The sequence below is a fragment of the Rosa rugosa genome, chromosome 1 (assembly GCF_958449725.1).
Source record: "Rosa rugosa chromosome 1, drRosRugo1.1, whole genome shotgun sequence".
In the NCBI taxonomy this organism is placed as follows: domain Eukaryota; kingdom Viridiplantae; phylum Streptophyta; class Magnoliopsida; order Rosales; family Rosaceae; genus Rosa; species Rosa rugosa.
The window spans coordinates 9,580,369-9,594,518 of NC_084820.1; the positions used below are offsets into that span (position 1 = coordinate 9,580,369).

At 41.0% G+C, this 14,150-nt stretch overlaps 3 protein-coding genes across 4 annotated transcripts; all 3 read left to right on the forward strand.

Moving 5' to 3' along the window:
* Positions 1-4,678: 4,678 nt before the first annotated feature.
* Positions 4,679-7,092, forward strand: LOC133715715 (putative F-box protein At1g65770). Of its 2 annotated transcripts, none has more exons than XM_062142332.1 (2): positions 4,679-5,964; positions 6,823-7,092. In XM_062142332.1, the coding sequence occupies exon 1, from the start codon at positions 4,724-4,726 to the stop codon at positions 5,924-5,926; it is 1,203 nt and encodes a 400-aa protein (XP_061998316.1). In that variant the 5' UTR covers positions 4,679-4,723; the 3' UTR covers positions 5,927-5,964; positions 6,823-7,092. The 2 variants fall into 2 exon arrangements, with proteins under 2 accessions (XP_061998316.1, XP_061998323.1); XM_062142339.1 differs by having other exon boundaries at positions 4,679-5,946.
* Positions 7,093-7,368: 276 nt separating this feature from the next.
* Positions 7,369-9,565, forward strand: LOC133715726 (putative F-box protein At1g65770). Its single transcript, XM_062142353.1, has 2 exons — positions 7,369-8,631; positions 9,301-9,565. Exon 1 carries the CDS (start codon positions 7,431-7,433, stop codon positions 8,607-8,609), a length of 1,179 nt encoding a protein of 392 aa, XP_061998337.1. The 5' UTR covers positions 7,369-7,430; the 3' UTR covers positions 8,610-8,631; positions 9,301-9,565.
* A 1,211-nt stretch (positions 9,566-10,776) lies between these two features.
* LOC133729087 (putative F-box protein At1g65770) lies at positions 10,777-12,954 on the forward strand. The gene is made up of 2 exons (XM_062156557.1): positions 10,777-11,722; positions 12,842-12,954. Exon 1 carries the CDS (start codon positions 10,903-10,905, stop codon positions 11,698-11,700), a length of 798 nt encoding a protein of 265 aa, XP_062012541.1. The 5' UTR covers positions 10,777-10,902; the 3' UTR covers positions 11,701-11,722; positions 12,842-12,954.
* The last annotated feature ends 1,196 nt before the right edge of the window (positions 12,955-14,150 follow it).

Below are 14,150 nucleotides of genomic sequence, written 5' to 3' on the forward strand. Positions count from 1 at the left end.
TGTGACTTGTGCTTCAGTTTCTGAATCTGGTTTCCCAAGTAATTTGTTGCTGATCCTTTCCTTTATGTCCAGGTAATTGCTCTGGTTTTTGCTGAAATTTAATGGCTGTTGCAATTATGATAAAACAACTAGTTCTGTGTCGATTTAAGTTCCGCACTGATTTTCAGAACGTAAAAGAAGATTTTACTGTAGCAAGTAACATGATCTTTTAGTGAAGACGACAGAGCAGCGACGAGTAATTCTGTCAGCTGGAAAAGGGAGCTCTTGGCTGAGGTGAGTATCGTTTTGATGCCCTTTCACTTATGGGAAGCTCAAAATGTGGTTTTTAAATGAACACAAGACAATCATGCACAAAACCAGATATATGTTCTCATTCCAATTCAGTATTTTGTACTTTTGCTTTTTTGGGTGCGGCAGCTGGAGTCTATCTTACTGATTTTCTTGACTGGTAAAATTGGAGTTTTTTTTTTTTTTTTGAAATAAAGGGCTGGTGCGGCTGCCCTCAAGCTTTGATTAATGAAATCGTCGAATACAAGGGGGGGGGGGGGACATTGAGCCTAAACCCCTGATTACAATAGGCACCTAGAGTACATCCTGAAATAATATCATGATTCTCTACTAAACAATTGTATTCAAATACGCACCAACTAGCAAAGAACGCGCTCCAGACGGTTCTATTTGCTTCCCAGCGGTGACACAACGGAAAGATAACTCGATCTGCAACTCGAATACAGCATAGCATAATATCCATTCTCACAGCTTTCCCATCATGTTGCCACTGGAAAATACATCCAGTGACACCAAGTTTCACCCTGCCACTAGGAGGTAGCGACCATTTGACGAAGCAAGGAACTCGCCGCCTACCTAGAGCAGACAAGGCACTTTGAGTGTACACACAGGCAAAAGGCCCGACTAGCCCTACACAACATATGCAGGGACTTATTACTCGCAAAACGCGCAATAAAACTAAACAACATAAAATAATAAAAACTATAAAGAAAATAGTAGCCTGGTTTGAGCCCAAATAGTGGGCCCAAGCCTAAGCCCTAGAAGCAAGGAGAGCCAAGGCAACATGCCAGGCCCAACCCAGCTCTGGTACATCCATGCCGACAAGCCGCAGAACCTGTCGCAGCACCACTTGCAAAGTCGCCACTTGCCGCCGTCTGTCAACCCTGACACCACCAGCCCAACCATCCTCCATCTCTAGATCGGATCTGGAAACAACGATAAAGCCAACCCCGATCCGCCAAGCACCCTTTGACACCGCCCTCGCAGCATCCCAAAACCCGACCCAACCGGTGACAAAACCCAGCGACGGCGTCCTCAGCAACCAACCACTACGACCAGAACTAGATCTCCGCCCAACAGTGACCATGATCTCCTCCTCCACCTTCCTCAAATCGCGGCGGCCCAGGTCGAACCCCCTGCAATTGAGGACACCACTACCTCCACTGCCGTGAAATTGCAAAATCACCGGCAATTTCTGACTCTTCTTGGCTGAATTCACTGGCAAGTACCCTCTGTAGACTTCGGAGCCGACTCCGGCCATCAAATTCAACCCCTGGACGGAGGTGACGCCATCGGAGGTGGAGAAAGGAGAGGTGAAGTCGTCGTCATCGTCAACGACGTCGTTTTGGGGAGAGGAGGACAGGTTGCCTTCGGCATCGTCTTGGTTGGGGGCCATGGTGGTGGTGAGGCAATGTAAGAGAGAGAGAGAGAGAGAGAGAGAGAGCATAGAGGAGAGATGGTTTTACTGAAATTAATTCTTTTTTTTTTTTTGTGTTTTTTTTGCCCGAAATGACCATTTTAGCCTCTAAATGGGCCCTATTGTCGGATTTAACGTCCAATTTGGACGGAACAGCACAGATTGGGCACGGCTGAGGAAAATTTCAAAGCTCAGGGGGTAAAAATTCAAAATTGAAAGTAGAGGGGGTGAAATGATGACACCCCCAAACCTCAGGGGGTAAATTGAAATTAATCCATAAAACAATTATAGAAGGTAGTAACATAAATTACAGGACATGCTCAAATTTCACAAATAATATATAACAAAATATATGCTACACATAATAACAGCAATAATATAGCATGCTCAAATTTCTACGAATAATAAAACATAGATAAAATAACAAAAGGAAAAATTTCAGTTTAGTACCCTGAGGTTTGGGGGTAACATCATGTTAGTCCCTGCTGTTTCAATTTGATCAGCAACACCCCTGTGCTTTCAATTTCAATCAGCCGTGTCCAATTTTTACTGTTCCCGTCCAAATCGAACGTTAAATGATGACCTGGCAACGACCAATTGATTCGGTGGGCCCACTTAAAGGGCTAAATTTGACATTTCACACAATTTTCCTAACAAAAAAAAAAAAAAATGGATCGAATGATCCTAAATTTTGGAAGAACCAACGCGCAGGTCGTCGAAGATGGAAGAGAGCACATCACTCTTCTTCACTACAATACTACGTTCCGCTTTTTCTTCACTACAAGACTACCTTCTCCCACACACAAAGCAAAACTCCGCCGCTCTTCACACCCTGCTTTCACTTCTCTCCCCACCGCTCTGCAGCCCAACCAGACAGGGCCCACGACCCATCACCCACCTCCTTCACTTCTTCCGTCAGGTTGTTCTGATCGGAGCCAGAAGGCAGCGCACCGTCCACTTCTCCGGCGGCCGTCCTCGACTCTCCCCCATCATCGCGGTCTGGGAAGAAAACCCCGACCCGACCCGAACTCAACTCAAGTCCCCGCTATCCTCTTCGAATCGACTGCCGAACCCCGCTGCCGCTACCGCCACTACGAAACTCGACGTCACTAAACCTGGCACAAACGCACCGCGCTAAGAGTACACACCCTCTATCGCCTCCGCCAAAAGCCGCAGCTAATCGGAGCCTTACCACCTCAAAATGGGCCGTTGAAACAATCCCCAGAACAACCACCGACGTCGCCGACCAAGGAAACTGCACCGCTCGGAGGCCTCCCAGTTGTAAGGATTTGGAATTCTTAGAAGAATAATGTGGATTTTGATTTGCAACCGAATGAGTATACTTTCGGTAGCTTAGTACCTTCCTGTTGTTCTTCCAAAATTTAGGATCATTCGATCCAATTTTTTTTATTTTTTTTTTGGTTAGGAAAATTGTGTGAAATGTCAAATTTAGCCCTTTAAGTGGGCCCACCGAATCAGTTGGTCGTTGCCAGGTCATCGTTTAACGTTCGATTTGGACGGGAATAGTAAAAATTGGACACGACTGATTGAAATTGAAAGCACAGGGGTGTTGCTGATCAAATTGAAACAGCAGGGACTGACATGATGTTACCCCCAAACCTCAGGGTACTAAACTAAAATTTTTCCATAACAAAATGATCAATATTATCTAACAATACAGGCTTAAAAGTTCTAATTGTAAATAATTAAATTTACCGGAGTATGAAATTAAATAAATAAAAGAGAACATACTTGGTTTCGAGAAAACAAAACGATCCTAGCACACATGCACGAGTGTTGATGCAGGCGTGTGTAGCGATGTTTTTGGACTTTTGCTGGACCTACTGATGTGGTGGGTTGAGAAAACTGCGCACGTGGACCTGCGTGACAAAGATGGGCAGGAGGACAGACATGGGCCAAGGCTGTCGTTGGCTGACTAATGCGCGAGTTGCTTGGTGCGTGCAGGACAGACGCACAAGGTGATGTGGGGGGCATGCAGGGCGAGTGCTTGACACGCGCTGAGGCTGAGAAGCCGATACAACACATGGGCTAGGTCAGAACGGCGGCTTGGCTTGCAGAGGAGCCGATGCAGATCTGGTGGGTTCTGTTGACGAAGAAAGACGCGGTGCGGCTTGGCTTGAAAGGTCTGAGTTTTTTTTTTTTTTTTTCCTGGTTTTGTTTTCTTCTGGTTTCGACGGGAAGAAGGAAATTTTTTCTCTTTTTTTCTTGGCTATTGGCTCTGAGCGTGCTGATAACGTGTAAAAGTAAAAATGGGGAAATTCGTCTACTCATTTCATTAGATAGTCCCTTTACATAAGGTGAGGATTACAATGGTAATAACAATTACAATAATGACAATAATGAATGATTGAGCTGTAACCGCTAATTATCTAATTCCCTCTTCGTCAGTTACTTTAACGAAGGCACGTAACATGTTTTTCCTTTAACAAAGTTGAATATTTTGTGATGAGTTTTGGTGCTTTTATATTGTTATTATCCAAGTTTAGATTAAAATAAGATAACTCAATTTGTGTATCAACCAACACTTGTTTCATTGTAATAATGTTTAATAAGTCCGGTCGAATACTTAATGAAAATGACGAATAAGTTTTGACCAAGTTGGACTTGAACTAAAAGTAAGTCGCTAGATAAATTTTTGTGTGAAACAAGTCATGAAATAAGCTTCATAAGTTGAACGCTGGTAGAGGAGTTTCCAACCAAGCTGCTCAATCACTAAGCCACTTACGGTGGATGTTGAATTTGGTAGATTGAATTGGGGCAGTAGCTTTCGGGTGAATAATCACGGTCAATATCTAAGGGGAAAAAAAAAAGTTTGTAAAGAATCTTTCCGGCCAACGATCTACTTCTCCGGCCGGCGATGTATTCTCTTCGGATTGGGCCATATGCTTGGACTTAGTACTTACCTTCAATCTGGGCCTCATCTTATATCCTTTTTAGTCAATGAGTCAACCCACCTAAATATTCGTACTCAGACTACTCACTGTGAAAAAGTCTCCAATGGACACCGTGAAATGGTCCGATCTTCCCAAGGAGCTCTGGCCGATCATCGGAAAATTCCTCCATAGCCGCATCGACGTTCTCCGATTTCGCAGCGTCTGCTCTATATGGCGTTCCTCTCGCCCTCCTTTCCAGCGACCTCCACCTCCTCCTCCTCTTCCCCTCAAGTTCTCTCCCGCCGTCGCCGGCGAGGCCAAAAGCGAAGCTCTACTCTTCCAAAGCACAACCTATCGCATGGAGTCACTGACCGACGACGATCGTTGTTGTTCTTCACAATCAAAGCCTTGGTTGATGAAGCTTGAGGAGGACCTTAATTCCGGTGAAATGCGTTTACTACATCCGGTGACCAATTCCCCGCTCAGGTACTCCCCTAATTCTACTTCAAAGGTGTTCAACTTACTGGACTTTCGGCTTGTTGAGTTGCGAAAATCGCATGGTCTTAAGTTTGGCAAGAACAATGTTGGTCTCAAGTCTGTGCACAAATTGGTAGTCATGCCTTGTGACCGTTTGGGTTTTGGTGATGAGTGTGTGATGTTTATGCTATATAACGAAGGCAGGCTGGGTTTTGTGAGGTTTGGAGATGAGAAACTGACCCATGTAGATGAACAAAACTCTCACTATGATGATATCATTGTGTATAAGGATCAATGCTATGTTGTTGATAAATGGGGAACAATTTCATGGGTTAGTTCGGCTTTGCAGGTGATTCAGTTTGCGCCTCCACTATATGGGCTTGGCGGGCAGAAGCATTTGGTGGAGTCTTGTGATGATCTTTATGTGGTTGATCAGTACTTTGAAAATGTGAGTTACCATCACGAGAGGGGGATGTTGAGGTACCAAGGTCGTGATCTGGATAATGAATTAATTTTCGGGCAACATCACAATTCCCGTTCTGAAGCTGATGCAGTTGATTTTAAAGTTTATAAGTTGGATCAAGAATGGGGTAAATGGGTTAATGTGAGGAACTTGGGAGATCAAGTTTTTATTTTAAGCAATGATGTGTCTTTCTCTGTTTCCGCCAGAGAGTTTGCTGGAGTAAAGGGTAATTGCATTTTTTTTGTTGAACGAGTGGCTTCTCCTGGAAGAGCAAAAAGGGATTACAGTCGTGTGTTCGATTTAGAGGATGGTAGAATTAGGAACCTAGCATCTTGGTGCAGTGCTCAGATGGTCCAACCACCTTCGACTTGGCTCGGCCCTGATTGAAGTTCGTGCATGCTCCGAATGTGAGTGAAATCTTATATGTAAGTTCAGTAGATTTTTAGTGATTACATGTTCTTGAAACGTTTTCCTCTGATGTACATTAGGCCTTGAATTTGGAAAATGTAATAGGTTATAAGCAGTGCAGGGTTGTGGGACTTGACTCACTTGAGTGTGCAATAAATGGCGGGATCTTGATTAACAATGTTAAATGATAAACAAGCTTAGTTTCTTTACTTGATTGCATTTCAACGTAACATTCTCTTAGTTGATGAACAAGCACAGTTCTAGACTGATTGTATTTTTTAGACTCAAGAGTATGTAGTAAATGGCAGGATCTAATTTAACAAGCTTAGTCGTTCTGAGCTTCTGAATAGATTTGGATCAAAATTTATGATACTGTTAGTTCAAAGGGATGAGTGGATGACTAACTCTCATGGTTTACTGCACATAGATAAGGATTTTCTCTTTTATTTACAGGATATCTATAAAGTATATCATTATGTCAATTTGAAGGGCCTATCCAAACACTAGATGTATGATAGATATGCTCATTTTACTACAGAAGAAACTATAAGAAAGAGAAAAAGGCCCTTCAAACCTGATAAAAGTAGTATCAGGATTAGGGAGGTAGATTAAAAGTTGATATGTATAAGCTTATGTAAGAATTCTGAAAAATTTTCCCAAAAAAAAAAAAAAATCTAATTTACCAGTGAAGTTTTTGATTACTGTTAGATATTAACGGTAGTGTAGTATATTTGTAATTAGAATGTTAGAGGACATGTGCTTGTTGAATCATTCCCTCTCTTCTCCCCAAACTCAGAATGTTCTGTACGATCCTTTTGTTTCAATAAGAAGAATGATTTCTTTCAGTACTAATTCTATCTCAACATGATTCACAGGGAAGTTGGTTACTCCTGATGACCACATGATTAGCATTTCTCGGAGATGGTGGAAGATCCAATCTCATGATCCGTAACAGTTCTTCTGTAAATTAGTGTAAAATGTGGTTTATTAATGTTAGGAAGTATACATACGGATTATGTAAAATGGCCTCTCTTCATAAAACTTGTATCTAAGTGCAGTGCGTACAGATTATGTAAGATGACTTCTCGGTTTTATCCGGACATTACAATAAACTATAACCACAATGAGAGCACCGTTTAAAACAAGTTTTCGCATGGGCTCATCCTCTAATGCAAAACTTATTTCACAACCACCATGGCTCCGGTCGCGGTCTCGAAAACGGTATTCATGAAAAAGTTTAACCAGCTATTTATTTGTTTGATGCAAATAATAATTTATCGGGCCCGGCCAACGATCTATTTCTCCGGCCGGCGATGTACTCTCTTCAGATTGGGCCATAAATTGGGTGTGGGGTGAGGCCCAGAGGCCTCAATCTTATATCGTTTTTGGTCAAGAGTCAACCCCCACTTATTCGTTTTAAACGATAAACCCCCCATAATTTCGTTGTTTCTTCTTCACATACTCCACTGTGCTGAAGTCTACAATGGACACCGTGAAATGGTCCGATCTTCCCAAGGAGCTCTGGCCGATCATCGGAAAATTCCTCCACAGCCGCATCGACGTTCTCCGCTTCCGCAGCGTCTGTTCCTTATGGCGTTCTTCTCGCCCTCCTTTCCAGCGACCTCTTCCTCCTCCTCCTCTCCCCCTCACGTTCTCTCCCTCCGGCGCCGGCGATCCCGAAAACCAAGCTCTACTTTTCCAAAGTACGACCTACCGCATGGAGTCAATCATCGACAAAAAACGCAGCGGTTCTTCACGATCAAAGCCGTGGTTGATGAAGCTTGAGCAGGACCCCAACTCCGGTAGAATGCGGCTAGTACATCCGGTGACTGGTTTTCTGTTCAGGTACTCCCCTAACGCTACTTCAAAGGAGTTCAGTTTATTGGAGTTTCGGGTTGTTGAGTTGCGAAAATCGTATGTGCTTAAGTTTGGGAAGAACAATGTTACTGTCAAGTCTGTGCAGAGATTGGTAGTCATGCCTTGTGACTTTTTGGACATTGATGATGTGTATGGGGTTTTTATGGTTTATAACGAAGGCAAGCTGGGTTTTGTGAGATTTGGAGATGAGAAGTTGACTCGTGTGGATGAACAGAATGCTCACTATGATGATATCATTGTGTATAAGGGTCAGTGCTATGTTGTTGATAAGTGGGGAACAATTTCATGGGTTAATTCAGCTTTGCAGGTGATTCAGTTTTCGCCTCCGCTATGTGGGTTTGGCGGGCGGAAGTATTTGGTGGAATGTCGTGATGATCTTTATGTGGTTGATCAGTTCTTTGAAAAGGTGATTCAGCAGAGCAATATAGTAGGGACCCCATTTCTGGATAATGAGTTACTTTGGTGGCATTATCATAAAATGCGTTCTGATGCAGAATCAATTGATTTCAAGGTTTATAAGCTGGATCAAGAATGGGGTAAATGGGTCGATGTGAAAGACATGGGAGATGACATCTTTATTTTAAGCAATGATGGATCTTTCTCTGTCTCCGCCAAAGAGTTTGCTGGAGTGAAGGGAAATTGCATTTTCTTTACTGAAAGTGCGTTAACTACTGGAAGGTTGTTCCCTTGTGTGTTCAATTTAGAGGATGGTTTGTTTGGCAATGCATCTTTGCGCTGTCCACAAATGGTCCATCCACCTTCAAGTTGGCTCAGCCCTGATTGATGTTTGTCTGCATGTTCAGAATGTGAGTGTGAATCTTATATTGTTAATTCATTAGATTTTTACTAATTACTTGCATGGTCTTGAAACGTTTTCTCCTGAAATAGATTATCCATTGAAATTGAAAAATTAATAGGTAGTAAGGAATTGTGAAGGAGTTGTTTGATTTGACTGTGCAGTTTAGTAGATTACATTTAAACCGACACTTCTCTTTGTTGATGAACAATCTTAGTTATTCTAGACAGATTGCCATTTTTAGACTTGCGTGTGCAGTAAATTGCAGGATCTAATTTAACAAGCTTTTTTTTTTAATTTTTTTCTAATTTATTTTTTTTATTTAACAAGCTTAGTTATTCTGAACTTCTGAATAAATTGTGTTTGTTGGACTGGACTAAAATTTATTGTTAAATCCTTCCCTTTCTCCCTTCCCCAACCAGACTATTATACTATTCTGTAACATTTTTGATTTCCAATCTTTTTGTTTCAATAAAAAAATTTCGATATACTAAATAAAAGTATATTGCTCAGTCTAGACCATCTAATCTGAGATATATCATATTGATAATGATTTCTTAACCAATTTATCCATTGATTTATTCCAGAATTCTGACGATTCTTATGTCTTAATTGAGAATGAAAAAGTTCTTGTGTCCGATTTCTTTCGGTACTTATTTTATCTCAACGTGATTCACAGGGAAGTTGGTTACTGCTTAAGACCATTTGATTTGCATTTCTTGGAGATGGTGGCCAACCAATTCTCATGAAGAGTGACCTGGTAAAATTCTTCTGTAAACTAGTGTAAAATATTACAGTAGTTAATTGATCCAGTGTTTAAGAGTGTGGTTTGTTAATGTTAGAATGTATACATACAGATTAAGCAAGATGGTCTCTTTTCAATGAACTTGTATGTAAATTACAGATGAATAAGATATTTCCTGTGATAATAAATTTTGAGCCTTCTTCATCCTCGTTTACATAATGGCCCTTTGAATCATTTTCAAACCTTCATAATGATGTGGAATAGTAGGAACAGTAACTCGACTCGCTGAAACTGACATCACATTCAAACTTGATATCAGTACTCTGCAAGACTCAGATCTCTACTCCTTTAGGGAAGATTTCTACTTGATTTGTCATGATAGTTTTTCACGCAAATTAGAGGATACAAATTTGTTACTGATGGAGTTTATGCAGTAAAAGACTGTATAGAAAATAGTCTAATTTTTTCTTCTGCTCTGACCTTATGTGAATGAAAATGGACGAGCATCACTTGCAAGTAGGTAAGTTATACTATAAGCTCATCTACTTATGGCTTACACACCGTCGGATTCTGTCATACATACAGAATCTAATAGTGTGTAGGCCATAAGTTGTTTTTCTCTCTCATCTACTTATGACTTACACACAATTGGATTGTGTGTATGCCGTATATGTATAGTAGAAAATTTGTATTTTTGCACAGTACACAGTCTTGTATGAAGATAATGTATCTCGTATTGTTCATATCAAAGGAGAGCTTATCAACAAACCCTCTCTCATCCAAATTATATCAAAGTTTACACTTAGGAGATGATGGATGATGCATATGCTTCATTAACAACATGATTGAAGCTTGTAACAATCGTGCTGAGATACCATCTATAAACATCTACATAACACGTGCATTGCACTCCCATTTAGCTAGTCAAAGTTCTAACGAGACAACAATGAGTGCGTTGGTGAATATTTAATGGAAAATATTGTTATTTATGTTACCATTTACGTAATGTCGTAATTATTTTGATGCGTAAGATAATAAATAAAAATTAAGATTGTCCAAAAAAAAATTTAGGACAGATTACCAAAGGGTGATCAAAGGTGTTTTTGGTGCCAAATTGTAATGTTGATTTTCTCGATGAATCAATTGCCATAACAATTTGACAACCATAATCCATCACTTCTTTCAGTGCTCACTCTCCAAGTCTACATGGCCACCGTGAAATGGTCTGATCTTCCCAAGGAGCTTTGGCCCTTCATCGGAAAATTCCTCCACAGCCGCATCGACATTCTCCGATTTCGCAGCTCCTTATGGCGTTCTTCTCACCCTCTTCTCTACCGACCTCCTCCTCTTCTTCTCCCCGTCAGCTCCTCTCCCACCCCCGCCAGGAAAAGAAAAAAGGAAGCCGTACTTTTCAAAAGCACATGCACTGTATCGCATGGAGTCACTCATCGACGAAGATCGCAATGCTGCACTATCAAAGCCTTGTTCATGGTTGATGAAGGTTGAGGACTTGAGGAGGACCCCAATTCCGGTAAAATGTGTTTACTGGATCTGGTGACTGATTCACTGGTCAGGTATGAGTTCAATCTATTGGACTTTCGGCTTGTGGAGTTGCGAAAGTCATATGTTCTTAAAGATACCGAGTATGTCTGTTTTCCTGTTGATTCCGTGCAAAAAGTGGTGGTTATGACTGATGAGCATTTGAACATTGATAATGTGTATGCGGTATTTATGATTTTTAAGAGAGGGAATCTGGGTTTTGTGAGGGTTGGAGATGAGAACTTGATCAATGTCGATGAACAAAACTCGGATTATCATGATATCATCATTGACGAGGGTCAATATTATTGGGGGATAATTTCATGGGTCAATTCAGCTTTGGAGGTGATTCAGTTTTCGCCTCCGATATGTGGGTCTGGTGGGCAGAAGCATTTGGTGGAATCTTGTGGTGATCTTTACGTGGTTGTTCAGTACGGTGCAACGTTGACTTGCCAGGGCAATAGGAGAGTTAGGTACTCACACCAAGAGGATGAATATCCTGAAGCAATTGGTTTTAAAGTTTGTAAGCTGGATCAAGAATGGGGTAATTATAAATGGGTCAATGTGAAAGACTTGGGAGATCGAGTGTTTATTTTAAGCAATGATGGGTCTTTCTCTGTCTCCACCAGAGAGTTTGCTGGAGTGAAAGGAAATTGCATTTTCTTCATTGCACAAGCATCAGCAAGGTGTTACAGTTGTGTGTTCAGTTTGGAGGATGGTAGGATTAGGAACCTAGCATCTTCGGAGTGTTCTCAGATGGTTCAGCCACCTTCAAATTTGCTCAACCCCAATTGAAGTGTGTCTGCATGCTCTGAATGTATAATATCTGACATTATTACTTCAGTAGATTGTATATGGGTTATATGCTCTTGAATTTCCGTCCTTTTCCCTGATATACATTAGTCATTAGCCATTGAATTCGACGAAGTTAATAGGCAATAAGCAATGTGAAGGACCAAAGGAACAAATGTGAAGGGTTGTGTGACTCGAGTGTGTAGTTAACGGCTTGATCTTAATTATAAGAAGTAAACAAGTGAATTATAAGATGGCCAAGATGACTAGGTTTACAATTGCAACCTTTTTTCTTGTGCTGATGCTCTTGCTGAGCACAGCAAGTGCTCAAGGTTCAAGGTGTTGCGCCAATTATCCCAAGCTTGGAAGTTGTGTGCCTGGCACAGATGACAACCCAGAGAAAAATGGAAAGTGCTGGGTGTATTGCATTGAAGAGTGTAAAGGAGGAATCTGCAAAAACGAAGGCTCTCATCATGAGTGTCATTGCATGTGTTAGATAATCTTCCTTGGGGTCTACTATTTTGTGATAGGTTTTTTTTATTTGTTTTCTCGCTCTCTTTCTGTTACTCTCGATCGATAATTTGGTTCTTCAATAAATTTCCTCCCTTTCATGAGGATTTAAGTTAAAAAAAAAAAAAACGGCTTGATCTTAATTATCAATCTTAAGTGATAAACAATCTTACTTGCTTTAGTTTATTACATTTCAACGGATACTTCTCTTATTGGATGAACAAGCTTAGTTGTTCTGGTTAGGATACATTTCTTAGACTTGAGTGCGAACTAAGTAGTAGGATCTTAATCCACAATTAAGCTCAGTTGTTCCAAACTTCTGAATATGTTACTATTCTTGGACTTAAGGTTGGTTTTTGCAAAGTTATTACCTGTACTCATATTGGAAAAGAATGTTCATCATATCTAATCATTATGAGCAACTTTCATGGTTAATGGTTTAGTGCATATAAACAAGTATTTCACCCTCAATTATTACATCTAAACACTTGATGCATGATGGTAGACAACATATATAGTAATGTTACAGCGCACTCTACCCGGCCGGCCTCCTTCCACCTACAATATTATGTGATATGTTGATTTCTAAACATTATTTCTTTGGTAGTAAAATCCATCTCACCATGATTCACAGGGGAAGTTGGTCACTGCTTAAGACCATTTGATTTGCCTTTCTCGGACATGATGGAAGATCCAATTCTCATGAAGAGTGAATTGTAACAGTTCTTCTTTAAACTAGTGTAAAGTGTTGACGTGTGAGTCATTATGTTGACATGTCAGTCATTATTAGTTGACGCATGAGTCATCTAGAGAATATGTGTATTCAGTAGTTTCCTTATAGGAATTAGTTTCATATACTAGATTGTACTAATGTGTAGTACAAGTATAGTACAATAGGGTTTTGTATATATATCCCTTACACAATTGTGAATAATATAGAAGAATTCTCACTCACAAATATTTTCTCAATATTTGACTTGGTATCAGAGCAAATATCCGAGAGGACTTTGTCTCTTTGTTTTTCCCTTCATTCTTCTTTCCTCACACTCTAGGGTAAGATTGTTCCTTCCTCGAATTCGAGGGTTAGGATTGTTTTCTGGTTTTTAGAAGGTTTACTGTTGTTTCTTGACTAGTCGATTAATCCCTCTCGACTTGTCAACTTACCTTCTATCTCAATTCCGCTGCACGATTGTTTCTGTTGGTATTCCAATGGTTGGCCCTGATACTCCACTTCTCGAAGGAGGGAATACCAGCAATTCCAGTATTCAGAAAGTTGAAGTTTCTGTTCAAAATCCGGATTCTTCCTCAGGTTCATTCGGAGGAGCAAAATTGAATGGACCTGGGAATTACAGAACATGGAAGAAGATGATTTCAGCCCACCTTCGTGGAATCCACAAGATGGGTCATGTCACTGGTACCATTAAGGCACCGACGAATGATCAGAGTGAAGAATATGTCAAGTGGGAAGATGCTGATGGACTTGTACTGTCAATTCTGTACAAGGCCATGACTGATGAGGTGGTCCAATTGATCATTGGGTGTCATATGGCTGCAAAAGTTTGGAAGACACTCAATGATCTCTCTCTAAATCAATCTGACTTCTCTCAGATCTATGAGTTGTTGTGCAAGGCAACGAGGATGAAGCAGGATGGACAAGCGGTTTCAGTGTTTTACACTCAGCTGAAGAACGTTTGGGCTGAGATTGATCAGCGGCGACCAAACAAATTGAAGGATGCTGAGGATATAGCCTGGTATGTCAAGGAGAAGGAGTTGGAGCGTGTGCACCAGTTTCTCAGTGGATTAGATGCTAGACATGACAGTGCCAAGGGAGAGCTGCTACGTCGGCAAGAGTCTCCTTCCCTTATTGAGGCGTTTAACTACATCCGTAAGGATGAGTCTCAACAGGATAGCGCAAGGGGAGTTATTTCTGAAATCTCTAGCCT